This window comes from Cyprinus carpio, chromosome A21 (assembly GCF_018340385.1).
Source record: "Cyprinus carpio isolate SPL01 chromosome A21, ASM1834038v1, whole genome shotgun sequence".
Taxonomy (NCBI): Eukaryota; Metazoa; Chordata; class Actinopteri; order Cypriniformes; family Cyprinidae; genus Cyprinus; species Cyprinus carpio.
In genome coordinates this window covers 13,813,832-13,826,645 of record NC_056592.1, presented here as the reverse complement: position 1 = coordinate 13,826,645, position 12,814 = coordinate 13,813,832, and the positions used below count along the sequence as shown (strand labels likewise).

The 12,814-nt window shown below is 37.0% G+C and overlaps 1 protein-coding gene across 1 annotated transcript in view; it reads left to right on the top strand.

Moving 5' to 3' along the window:
* Nucleotides 1–12,814, top strand: part of mark2a (MAP/microtubule affinity-regulating kinase 2a) — a 36,442-nt gene that overhangs the window by 14,896 nt on the left and 8,732 nt on the right. The window contains 14 exon segments of the mRNA XM_042710946.1: nucleotides 2,088–2,243; nucleotides 4,475–4,528; nucleotides 4,882–4,930; nucleotides 5,225–5,290; nucleotides 6,288–6,358; nucleotides 6,680–6,736; nucleotides 6,867–7,103; nucleotides 7,178–7,297; nucleotides 8,558–8,657; nucleotides 9,099–9,141; nucleotides 9,143–9,209; nucleotides 10,539–10,659; nucleotides 10,697–10,875; nucleotides 10,974–11,062. Of these exon segments, the coding sequence (XP_042566880.1) occupies nucleotides 2,088–2,243; nucleotides 4,475–4,528; nucleotides 4,882–4,930; nucleotides 5,225–5,290; nucleotides 6,288–6,358; nucleotides 6,680–6,736; nucleotides 6,867–7,103; nucleotides 7,178–7,297; nucleotides 8,558–8,657; nucleotides 9,099–9,141; nucleotides 9,143–9,209; nucleotides 10,539–10,659; nucleotides 10,697–10,875; nucleotides 10,974–11,062 (1,409 nt within the window).

Below are 12,814 nucleotides of genomic sequence, written 5' to 3'. Positions count from 1 at the left end.
GTACATATGGGGTACTTTTTATCCCTGTGTTCACCAAACCCATATTGAGGGTTTGCTGCAAAAAAAGCTAATTTTTTAGTTACATCTGACCATAGAAGCCAGTCCCATTTGAAGTTCCAGTCGTGTCTGATAACTGAATATGCTGGAGTTTGTTTTTGGATGAGCTAGAAGAATTTTTCTTGAAACCCTCCCAAACAACATGTGGTGATGTAAGTGCTTTTTGACTATATATATATATATATATATATATATATATATATGTGCATAAATATCGAATATATATTTCATGCGCATATATATATATATATATATATATATATTATAGTATATCTGCAAAGCATCGAATACGATTTTCATGCGATCTCTTCAGAAAAAGACACTCCTGTGATTAGTAGTATATCTCAAGCACGTGCGTTACGATCAGGGTTGCCAGGTTTTTCACAACAAATCCTGTCCAGTTGCTTCTCAAAACTAGTCCAAAACTAGCCCAATCGCGTTTCCAGGAGGTTCCCCGATAAAAATTGCATCCCGGGGTTAAAATATAAGTTTTTTGGCAGGGTTGCCCTGGTAATATTCACATTTTAGGGGCTAAATATCATGTTATTGGTAGTGGGGTCGCTTCAACCCGCAGACATGAAAAACAACCGCAGACTTGGCAACACTTGTTGGTATTTACTACACAGAGCCGTAATTCACTGACAATCTACACAAAATCGATTTTAAAATCGCAGGCGATTCTTTGTCGATTTTGAAAGCGATTTTGTGTAGCTTGTCGGTGGACTACGGCTCTGTGTAGTAAACACCGCTCCACCTGAACCAGTGTTGCCAAGTCTGCGGTTTGTTTTTCATGTCCGCGGGTTGAAGCGACCCCAATACCAATAACGTGATATTTTACTATATATATATATATATATATATATATATATATATATATATATATATATATATATATATATATATATATATATATATATATATATATATATATATATATATATATATATATAGAGTTAGGTATTCTGACCCCGAGACAATTTTCTGCAATTCTCCAGCTGTGGTCCTTGGAGAGTCTTTAGCTACTCAAACTCCTCCTCACCATGCATTAGGATGATATAGACACACATCCTCTTCCAGGCAGTTTCGTAACATTTTCTGTTGATTGGAAATTCTTAATTATTGCCCTGATGGTGGAAATGGGAATTTTCACAGCTTTAGCTCTTTTCTTAAAGCCACTTCACTAATTTGTGAAGCTCAGTAATCTTTTGCTGCACATCAGAAATATATTCTTTGGTTTTTCTCATTGTAATGGATGATTAAGGGGATTTGGGCTTTGTTTTCCCTTCTATTTATATTTCTGTGAAACAGGAAGCTTTGGCTGGATAATTTCATATTCATAATCACCCTGGAGTGCTTAAAATTGTGAATATGAATGGGAATATATACTTCAGAGATATTTTACTCATAAGAATTTCTAGGGATGCCAATAATTGTCCAACATGTATTTGAGAAAAACATTTATTTCATAATGATATTTATCCCGATTTTAAATTCTTATTATCCAGTGAAAGGTTAGATTTTTGTGTTTTTGTTAAATAAAAGATCAAAAGGATTAACAGTGCAGATTAATTTTCACAGCCTTCTTTGATCATATTTACCAAGGGTTTTAGGTGTTTAGACATTGTGCTTTTCTCTTTTCCATCAATATATCATCCATCTCAGCTGCTGTTTACTTAAATGAAACCTAAACCATTTAGTCAGAATTTCTTTGTCAGGTCAAAAACCGAAATGATGGTGCATCTTTAATATCTGCTCTTTCACAGTCTCTTCCTTTTTCTACCTCACTCTTCAACTCTGCCTGCCTCTGCATGTCCTCTTAGTGTGAGAATCAGATGGCGACTGGCAACAGTCCTATCCAATCAGAATCACCTGAGCTCTGATACAGATATTATTAAAGCATTGCCCTGCAATCCTCCCATCTGTGTGTTTAGGTTCAACCTTCATAACTGTTCCCAGGTGAAGAACTGTGGTCTGGAATAGTTTGAAAAAGCAAACACTGGCCTAAACTGTTTTTCTCTCTCCCTTTGCAGTCTCACTCCGACTCAAAGCCCTTGGGGCGCTGCAACGTGCCCCACTCCACAGCAGACGAGCAGCCCCACATCGGCTGCTACAGGCTCCTGAAAACCATCGGCAAAGGAAACTTCGCCAAGGTCAAACTGGCCAAGCATATCCTCACTGGTAAAGAGGTGAGGATTGCGTTTACACCCCAAATAAAGAGTGTGAAAAAACTGTAGGCTGTTTAAATGAAACGTGATTTGTTTGATAAGTGGAATGTGTTTAAATCAAATGTGTTTAAATCTCCATTATGCAGATGATGATAAACATACTGCTCAGTTGTTAGCTCAGGTCTGATGCCTCAGAGATCTTAAAGCAACCACAGCAGCCGTCCACCTGATCCCTCTCAGAGAAAAAACTATGATAAGGATGCTGCTTTGTAGTTATTGAATGTGTAGTAATAGCTTTCTATATTTTTTTTTTCTAGTAATATCATTAAACTGTATTTTTGTCATCATACTCAGAACAACGTCTTATAGTACCAGTAATTTTTTTTTAAACAAACACTGTAAAATACTTTCATTTTAAAAATTCTGATAATTATACATCTTGGAAAAAATGGAAGGAATTTTATTCTCTAATGTTCTCTCACTTTTATTTTGGAAATTTCAAGTCTGCATGAAATGAAAATTCACACAATTCATCTATTTTTCTAAATGCATATTACCGATCTTATTGTGATTCATTCATACAAATGTTTCATTACAGTTTTTTGCCCTTTTAAATGAACTGAAATATCTCAAAAGACTTCTCTCTGTTGACGTATGCCAGACTTCTCCAATGGTTTCGTCTGCTTAAAGGGATACTCCATCCCAAAATGAAAATTTTGTCATTAATCACGTACCCCCATGTCGTTCCAAACCCATAAAAGCTTTGTTCGTCTTCGGAACACAATTTAAGATATTTTGGATGAAAACCGGGAGGCCTGTGACTGTCCCATAGACTGCCAAATAAATAACAGTCAAGGTCCAGGAAAGTATGAAAAGCATCATCAGAATAGTCCATCTGCCATCAGTGATTCAGCCGTAATGTTATGAAGCGACGAGAATACTTTCTGTACGCAAAGAAAACAAAAATAACGACTTTATTCAACAATTCCTCTCCTCTGTGTCTCTCCAAATCAGCGTTGCGCCATTTTGTCAAATCTGACTAGTACGCAAGCGGCTTACGCTCTTATATGTTTTTTATGTGTAAATACACTTTAGTTTGAATGCAAACAGCGCATTGGCGCAGCGCGGCTGACACAGAATAGCGTACGCCACCTGCGTACTGCTCAGAATTGCCAAAATGGCGCTATGCTGATTTGGAGAGACACAGAGGAGAGGAATTGTTGAATAAAGTCATTATTTTTGTTTTCTTTGTGTACACAAAGTATTCTCATCGCTTCATAACGTTACAGTTGAATCACTGATGGCAGATGGACTATTCTGATGATGCTTTTCATACTTTCCTGGACCTTGACTGTTATTTATTTGGCAGTCTATGGGACAGTCTCAAGCCTCACGATTTTCACCAAAATATCTTAAATTGTGTTCTGAAGATGAACAAAGCTTTTACAGGTTTGGAACGACATGGGGGTAAGTGATTAATGACAATTTTTTTTGTGTGTGTTTGGGGTAGAGAAACCCTTTAAACTCCGCCCAATCAACAACCAATGAATCGAACCAAGTCACAGGCCTACATTTCACTTTTTCACTTGGATGGATGTCACAATGCAAAAATTCTTCAGTTACATCATGACTTTAAGGTGCTCTAATACTGTATTTCAAAACATAAAAAATAAAGACCAGCTGAGATGTAGAATATTCTGCAAAAAATAAAGTGGTATTGATTAGTACATAATTGACAGGACATAATCAGCTCTAATCATTGTTTTTAATAGTGAAACAGTGGTGCATCATTATTATATCACACTGAATTTAGAAAATACAGCTGTATATTTACACTTTCTGCAGAATGAACTGATTATGTGTCCCTTTGTGGTCCAGTTTTCATTAACAGTCTCTGAATTCTGCATGCTACAGCACACACATTCAGCTGAGCTTGTTTTTGAATCCCTGTGCCTGCTAATATGAGACTGCATGGTTCTGAGACACTGATAACGCACCACGTGACTCGTGACCACAGAGAGAAGTACGAGACCGACAGAGAAGAGGGTGAAGCTGAAAACTCTGGGTTCATGTGTGTGCGCTCGCCGCAGAAGCAGCAGTATGCTGTAATCTCTATGCGGCATGGTGAATTGTTTCCTGATGATGTGAGATTGTGATCTGTATGAAGTCAGGCCGAGGCTGATGTGTGCCTGCAGCCTCAGGGCTTTTCCCAAGTGCATTTCCCTAACCAAACTCTTCACCCCTTCAATCAGGTGGCGGTAAAAATCATAGACAAGACTCAGCTCAACACCTCAAGTCTTCAAAAGGTGAGTCTGACCCTTCCTCTTTAGGTTTAATAGGGTCAGAATGCAATTTCAGAAGTATACTGCTAATTTGTTTTCTTTTAACTCTCCCACCCTTGTTAAGTTGTGTCTCTTCCTGTTGCCTCACAACTTTCAAGATGCAAAGCCTTTTCTCTCTAGGGCCCATGGCAGCTAATTATAGAAAATTAGACTCAAGTACTTCCTGAAGTAAAGGGTTAGTTAGATGTGGGGTTTAGTGGGGTAGTTCTCAACCACGTTTTACTCATGTGTGAACAAGCTTGAAATATTTACGCTCTGTGAAGGACATCTACATCATCTGTTTGCTGCAGATTGACATCTTCTGTCTCCGTTTTTAGCTATTTCGGGAAGTGAGGATCATGAAGCTCTTGAATCACCCAAATATCGGTGAGCTTAACTGACAGACAAATCGCCCTTAAGTCTCTCAGCTTGAATCTCCAGTTTTCTGATTTTGGCTGTGCCTACTCGGTTTTTTCCATTTTATTGTTTTTTTGTTGGGTTCATTAATCCTCCTCCAAATGTCAGTGTTTTTCTGTGCAACTGGATTTGGTGAGCGTAAAACCTCTTGGGAATAACCCAAATCAAAATGATTTTTAGTCATCCAGCATAATTGCATTGAATTTAAATAAAGCAAAATGTGTCAAACCTTTCTTACATTTCTCTTTTTTTTTTCTCATGTAGTGAAGTTATTTGAAGTGATTGAGACAGATAAGTCCCTCTACTTGGTGATGGAATATGCCAGCGGAGGTCAGAGCTCTTCCCAACCCATTTTTAACCTCATTTTGTCTACGCTGTTACACGTCATGTTTTTTTTTTTTGTTTTTTTTCTCTCTGCATTCTGAATGTTCAGCTGTTCTGTAAATGCCTCTGTAGTTTACTGTAGACAGGATGTGGCTCTCAGTCTATAGTTATGATCACTGTCTCCATTAAATGGCAAAATTTACCATGGTAGTGTGTCATCATTTTTCAAATTTCAGACCCTGACATGGATGAAAATACATTGCTGTTCAGCACAGTTCAGTTGTTCAGGCACTGTAGAAATTAATCCATCTATGCGTGTGATTCTTATAGAGCATTTAGTATTTGATCTAAATCAAATCCAACTGAGATGTTTAATAAAACTTAAAGGGATAGTTCATCTAAAAAATGAAAATTCTGTAATTTACTCACCCTCAGGTTGATCCAAACCTGTATTAAATTTTTTTTTCTGCAGAACACAAAAGATATTTTGAAGAAAATTTGGTCAGCTCGCATTGACTCCCATTGTATTTTTTTGTTCATATTATGGAAAGTCAATGGAGACCAAAACCATTTGGTTACCAACGCTCTTCAGAATATATTCTTTTATGTTACCAATGAGTAAATGATGAAAGAATATTCATTTTTGGGGTTTAAGTAAATTTGCACTGTTTGTATGGCTATTATTATTATTTTTTTTAACAAACATTAAGATGCAAAAACATCCCACTGCATAGGCCACATTCCAAAGGAAACAGTGATACACATATTCTACTTTGTATGCCATGCAAATACCTTGCAGAACGCAACGTGTACACATCATGAATTATCAATATTGAATTTATTGGCAGCTCTAGTTTCTTTTCAGTCACCTGCGGCTGTTTATTTGTTACACAAATTATGGCTTCATAGTAAAGCTCTAGAGGCTGTGTTCGTACCAAAACCCAGACTTCTAGCTCTAGTTTCTTTTCTAACCGTGACTGTTGTTCCCCTTCTTGGTTTGCAGGTGAAGTGTTTGATTACCTCGTAGCCCACGGCAGAATGAAAGAGAAAGAGGCTCGAGCCAAATTCAGACAGGTGAGATGCTGCGCATTTGGTTGTTATTCACTCACTTGCATATTTAATATTGCTGTTGCATGAATACAAAGCACCACAGGGGCTGTAAACACATCAGTGGTGTTTGGGTTTCTCTATTGCATGTACTTTCTTTTCTACTTTTAAGATTTATGATGGAATGGTTGATCCGATCACAAGTAAGAGACTGTGTTCAGTAATAGAGTGATAGTCACATTTGTTAATGCCAATACGAGAGTTTTGTTTCTTTGTTGCTAATCTTAATGGCAGTACCTGATATAAATGGTTCTTAAAAGTTGCTAAAGTTATTTGTGTGTGTTGCAGATTGTGTCAGCGGTGCAGTACTGTCACCAGAAGTGCATTGTCCACAGAGACCTCAAGGTACACTGTATTTTCACACTGTATCTTATATATCTTTACCTCTGCCTTTGTGAATGGTCTTCTATGCTGATGCAGATTCGATTTCATCCCTAAATACACTCAATCACTAAAGATCCTTCCTTGCTTGCAGGCAGAGAACCTGCTCCTGGATGCAGATATGAACATTAAAATTGCCGATTTCGGCTTCAGTAACGAGTTCACACTGGGCAGCAAGCTGGATACTTTTTGTGGCAGCCCTCCTTATGCTGCCCCCGAGCTCTTTCAGGGGAAGAAGTACGACGGGCCGGAGGTGGATGTCTGGAGTCTTGGGGTCATATTATACACACTGGTCAGCGGTTCTTTGCCGTTCGATGGACAGAACTTAAAGGTGAGCATAGAAAAAGGTGTCTCTGTCAACAGCTTTGACTTAAATGCTGAATGCTTGTGTTTTTGTGTTCTTAGGAGTTGCGAGAACGGGTTTTAAGGGGCAAGTACAGGATTCCCTTCTACATGTCGACCGACTGTGAGAACTTACTGAAGAAATTCCTCATACTCAACCCAACCAAGAGAGGGAGCCTTGAGGTTTGTACATTCAGAAATACTTACACAATTTTCTGTCTTAACTTTTAAAGGGTTAGTTCACCCAAAAAAGAAAAATTCTGTCATTAATTACTCACCCTCATATTTTATAAAATCCAAGAGATTTCTAACCCTCCATAGACAGCAATGCAACTGACACGTTCAATGCCCAGAAAGGTAGTAAGGACATCATCAAAATAATCCATGTGACATTAGTGGTTCAACTGTAATTTAATGAAGCTACGAGAATACTTTATGTGCAAAGAAAACAAAAATAATGACTTTATTCAGCAATTTATTATCTTCCATGTAAGTCGACGCGCATTTACGACAGTACCACAACGCAAGTCTGTGCATTCCTCTGCTTGTAAACAAGGCGCAGCATATCCGGCTTCTATCTCGACACATGCATCCTGGTACTTTAATGAATGTAAGAGAAGAAACAAAGGTCTTTCGGGTTTGAAACGACATGAGGCTGAGTAATTAATGACAGAATTGTAATTTTTGGGTAAACTAACTCTTTAACTCTTGTGTAAAGTCTGGTCTACATTGCACCTTATCCTGGCCAATACGATATTGATGTTTCTTCAATTTAAGGCACTTTATGTCTCAAAGGTTGGTTTTTGTTAATATGGATTATGTATAGATATTATTGTTTTACCCTTTTCCTTTCGATCTTAAAATTGTTACTACCCTGGTCCAATGGACCATTCGATAATATTACTGTTCAACAAACCAAAAGGGTAAATAAACAATTTTAATTTCTATTGTTAGAAAACTTGATATAGACTCCTTATAAATTGCCTGTATGTAAGATTCAATGCCATGAACCTCTCAAGATAAATAAATCCAGGGATCGGTTCTGCCTGTGCACCTACCTGGTCAAAATTATAGACCGATAAAAACCTTTCTTCCTGGAAATTACATAAAAGCCAGGCAATTAGATCTGGTGATTTTAGCCAGCTTTCACTATTTTTGTGTGCAGTATGCATCAGGCTGTTCACAGGCAGTCTGTGGGCGTACAGTCTGAGGCTTAGACTCTGCACAAACAACTGTTTGCGGTTTGATATGTTTTGTTGGACTGATTCAGCTTTTTAGCACTGTGTGATGTGATTTTGAAGTGCCTGCCCCCAGATGACTGTCTATGTATCCAGGCCTCTAAAGGGCAACTCTATTTTTTTTGCATCATGCTACTTTATACCAGTGGGCCCCACCCCATATGATCCCTTCACCTTGTACTCATTCCTTCCTTACGCTCAGCAGCAGATCATGAAGGACCGGTGGATGAACGTGGGCCATGAGGACGACGAGTTGAAGCCCTACATCGAACCACAACCTGACTACAAGGACCCTAAGAGGACAGGTCAGCACCCCAGCAGTGCAAAGGGTTGGAAGAGAGGTGGGGCAGACGTGGCCAGGGGCTTTGGTGATGGTGGTGGGTGGGGTTTGAGATCGATATGGATTATGGTTGGGTAATATATCTTGGTGATGGGACTGAATCTGAATTACATACATCAGCTCATTTGAGCCTCTTAATTTGTGAGTTAAAATAACAATTCATGTTTGTCCTGCTTTATAACCTTTTCCTGTTTTCTTTTCCCTCTATGGTGTGTGGTTTTTGCACGATTATTGTATTCTTTTATTTTGATAGTAGTTACTTTCAAAATGGATATATTTAGTTGTGTTGCTTATACTTGAGGTTAGTGTTGTGTAATGAAAATATAAACTATTAAAGGTTTGATGCACAATAGTTCTTAGAATAATACATTTTTTTATTATTTAAATCTTTGGTCTGTCTCCTCAGATATTATGCTACGGATGGGATACTCTCTAGATGAGATACAAGACTATGGTCAAAAAAAGATTCAATGGTGTAATGGGAATTTATTTTTTAATGGAATTTAGGTGATGAGAGGTATGTTACTCTAATGATGTACTGTTTTCACTGGCTAATAGACTAGTTGACTTCAGTGCTCTGCCATGATGCTTTAAGCTTGACGTAGACTAGTCGCTGGGCCTACAGAGGGCGCAACAGGATGAGAAATCTTTGAAGGACTTTCACATTTACGCTCCATTTCCAAGCAGTTAAAATGAAAAATAAATGCATACTCCGAAAGCGCTCCACAAGACGTGTGATTAGATTACTGGATGTTCTAAATTGAACGGGAGAATGCATGTTTTAAACAACTTTTTGTACAGGTTAAGTTAATCGCTGTTCTAATCTAATGTGCTGCTGCACAGTAACGCGCACACAGGCTATAGACAGTAGCGTGTACATCACACACACATCTCAATAAAATAGCTTAGAAACTGAAAAGTTTTAGCATATATTTCTTAACTAAATCCCATAGCTTCACTACTAGTAGAGAGACGCTGCAAGGTAGAATTCATTCACACACGCAATCGCTTTCACTAATGCATTCATATGAATGTAATCTTTACTGTGCTGCTTTATCTATATCTGATTTAGAACAAGCAGAAATCTGAGAAATATAATGACCCAAAGACAAAAAAACTGATAAAAATGAGCTGTTATAGGAGCAATAGCCATGTGGGCGGTGCTGTCATATGCCATAGCTGTGCAAAAGGTGTTTGTCACAGTTCCAGACTAAGTTGTTCATTAATGACGTCATCAGCGGCTAGTCGACTTCGACTCGACTTTCATCACATAAAAGTCGACTTAAAAAAAAATCAGAAGTCGTTCTCTAACGATCGTGTGAATACCTGTTTGTTTTGCAGGTAGAACTATAATAACTTTTGGTTTTGTTTGTTTGTTTTTTGTCCATTGTTTTATTTATTTGGCTTTGTTTTGTTTTGTTTTTATAATTTGTTTTATTTTGTTCTGTTTTGTTTTTTGTTTATCTTTTTTTCTCATTTATTGTTTTTTTTTTTTTTTTTTTTATTCTATTCTGTTTTTTGTTTCTGTTTTTTGTTTGCTTTTGTTGTTTTTTTGTTGTTGTTTTGTTCTTTTTTTTTGTTTGTTGTTTTGTTCTGTTTCCTGTTATGCTTACTATAACTGCTGTATTCAGTCAATTATTCAGAGAATTTCCTTAATTAGTCTTTAAAATAGGCACCTTACCATTCATATACTCATGTATATGAATATATTTTTAGAGACTTCATTAAAAATGGCATGAATCATGGTACCTGACTGTACGGTTCCTGTTTTTTTATGGCAGTTTTTTTTTTTAACCATAGTAGTGTAATAATGCAAATTTGAACCCCTTTTCTTTCTTTTTCCTAGCTGGATGAACTATCAATAAAGCCCCGCCCAAGCACTGACCTCACAAACAACGTCCAATCATCTACTCACAAGGGACAACGCAATACCTCCAATCTGAAGTCCCGCAGATCCACAGACCAAAGTACATCATCATTCTTCTGGTCATTAACCACCATAAGCGCCGGCTGGTTTGGTTTGTAAAGCTCACATGTTTTCCCTCTACACTGCAGGCTCCTCTGTTTCCACCAAGCGTCCTCAGGGCGACAGCAAGCACATCGGTGGTTCAGTCAGCTCCAGTAAAGTCCCTCCCAGCCCGCTAATCTCAGGAGACCATAAGAAAACTCCTACACCTTCCACTGTGAGTACAGAGCCCCCTGAGGAGCTGATGACTGATACACAGCACGGGTGTGATCTCGCGTCACTGATCTCTCTGTGTGCTCTTCATGTGCCATATAGAACAGCATCCTGTCCTCAGGTACCAGCCGCAGCAGGAACTCTCCAATCACTGAGAGAGCCACTCTGGGAGTACAGAATGGCAAGGACAGGTACTGCCACATTCCTCTTTATGTACAGAGTCTTCGTTTTTAATGCTACGAATCACATGGAAGCACCCATCAAACTCATTTCTGCAAAGTGTATTGGTGTTAAAAGTAGCGTATGTGTATATTTAGACTGTTTGGAAAGCTTCTCTGCTCTGGACTCTGCCAGCATGGGAAACATAATCCTGTTATGTGCACACATACATTCTCACATTGACAATCACACATATTCAAGCACACATTTGTGTGCAGCGCGAAGCTGAAATCTGTTCTGCTAGATTTGCAGTGCCTTCAGGAACTTAGAATTAGTCCAAGGATTAAAAAAAAAAAAAGAGTAATGATTCAAGTGCTCAGCTGCTTGGGATCATTTCAGTACAATAAAATAATATTCTGGGTTATTTCCAACTTCTTGTCTTGCTATGGCATGCTATTGATCAGAACAGGCAATAATTTTGACTCGCTCGTTTATGGCTATATGCTTACATGAATCAATGTTTAAATTATCTCAGTTTGAAAAGTATAACTGTAACAGACATTTCAATCTGAGGTCAGTATGGTTTTATGTTTTTAAAAAGTCTTACATTCTCCCATTTTTGATCACAAATACAGTAAAACAAATATTGTGAAAAATTATTGCAATTTATAATATATATTTTTTTGTTTAATATGTATTAAATGTAATTTATTCCTGTGATAACAGAGCAGAATTTTTTTTGAAAATATATTTTTTTTTGTTTAATATTTTTTAAATGTAATTTATTCCAAATTTTTTTTTTTTAGTAAAATTAGAGTTTTTTTGTAACATTTAGAGTTTTTTTGTTGAATTATTGATGTTTTTAATGTTTATTGTTTTCTTTTTAATATTTGCTTTGTGGTTGTAATTTTTACTAGTATTGTGTTTGTTATTGTAAATTAGTTGTGTGTAGAATCTATTATGGACCCTGCTGCCTGTCTAAAGTTAAATCCTTTTATCTTTCAGTTCAGAATATGAACACATAAACAGTAAATCTGGTCACTTTCTTTTAGTAAACGCAAGTTGTGCAGACACTGTAATTTTGTGAATGGAAGTTTTTTCCTAATTCTTAATGTTGATTTAGTTATGTGCAAGGTTGATGATTTGGATAGTAAGTGCTTTTAAAAGAAATACGAGCTGCACAAGTCCTCTTAAACCCTCCGGGCAGCATGCCAACTATTGTAACTGCATTAGTTCATTTTTTACAAACTCAGAGACAAGTGGAAATAATTGTCTGTGATTATCGACAGAATGCCACTGATGCAGTCGATATAGCCTATGTTATAAATTGCCCGGAAAATTTCTGTAATGATTCCCATTTAGGTTCACAGAAATATCAGCGGTGGTGAATTCCTGTAGTCAGAGCACTGTAAATTAGACATGAAATTTATTACCATATTGATACAAAAAAAAAAAAGTTTAATCTGTATAATATTATTAAAAGAAATATATTTGTAGGTGTATTGTTTTTTTTTTGGAATTGTTGTTTATTTTTATCTTTTTTATATTATATGTATTGATGATGGTGTTAAAAAAAGAAAACGACTCGCTACTCTGAACTGGTACTGAGTTTGCATTATTGGACGACAATCATGTACACAAAATATTATGAAAAATTAATTAAATATACTCTCTAAAATTTTGGAAATTGTAAAACCTGCCCAAGTCCATTGAGTGTCTTATTGGAAAATTTTAAACAAATACTGAAAGTTCATTATTGGAGACTATTGTACACAAATAATGAA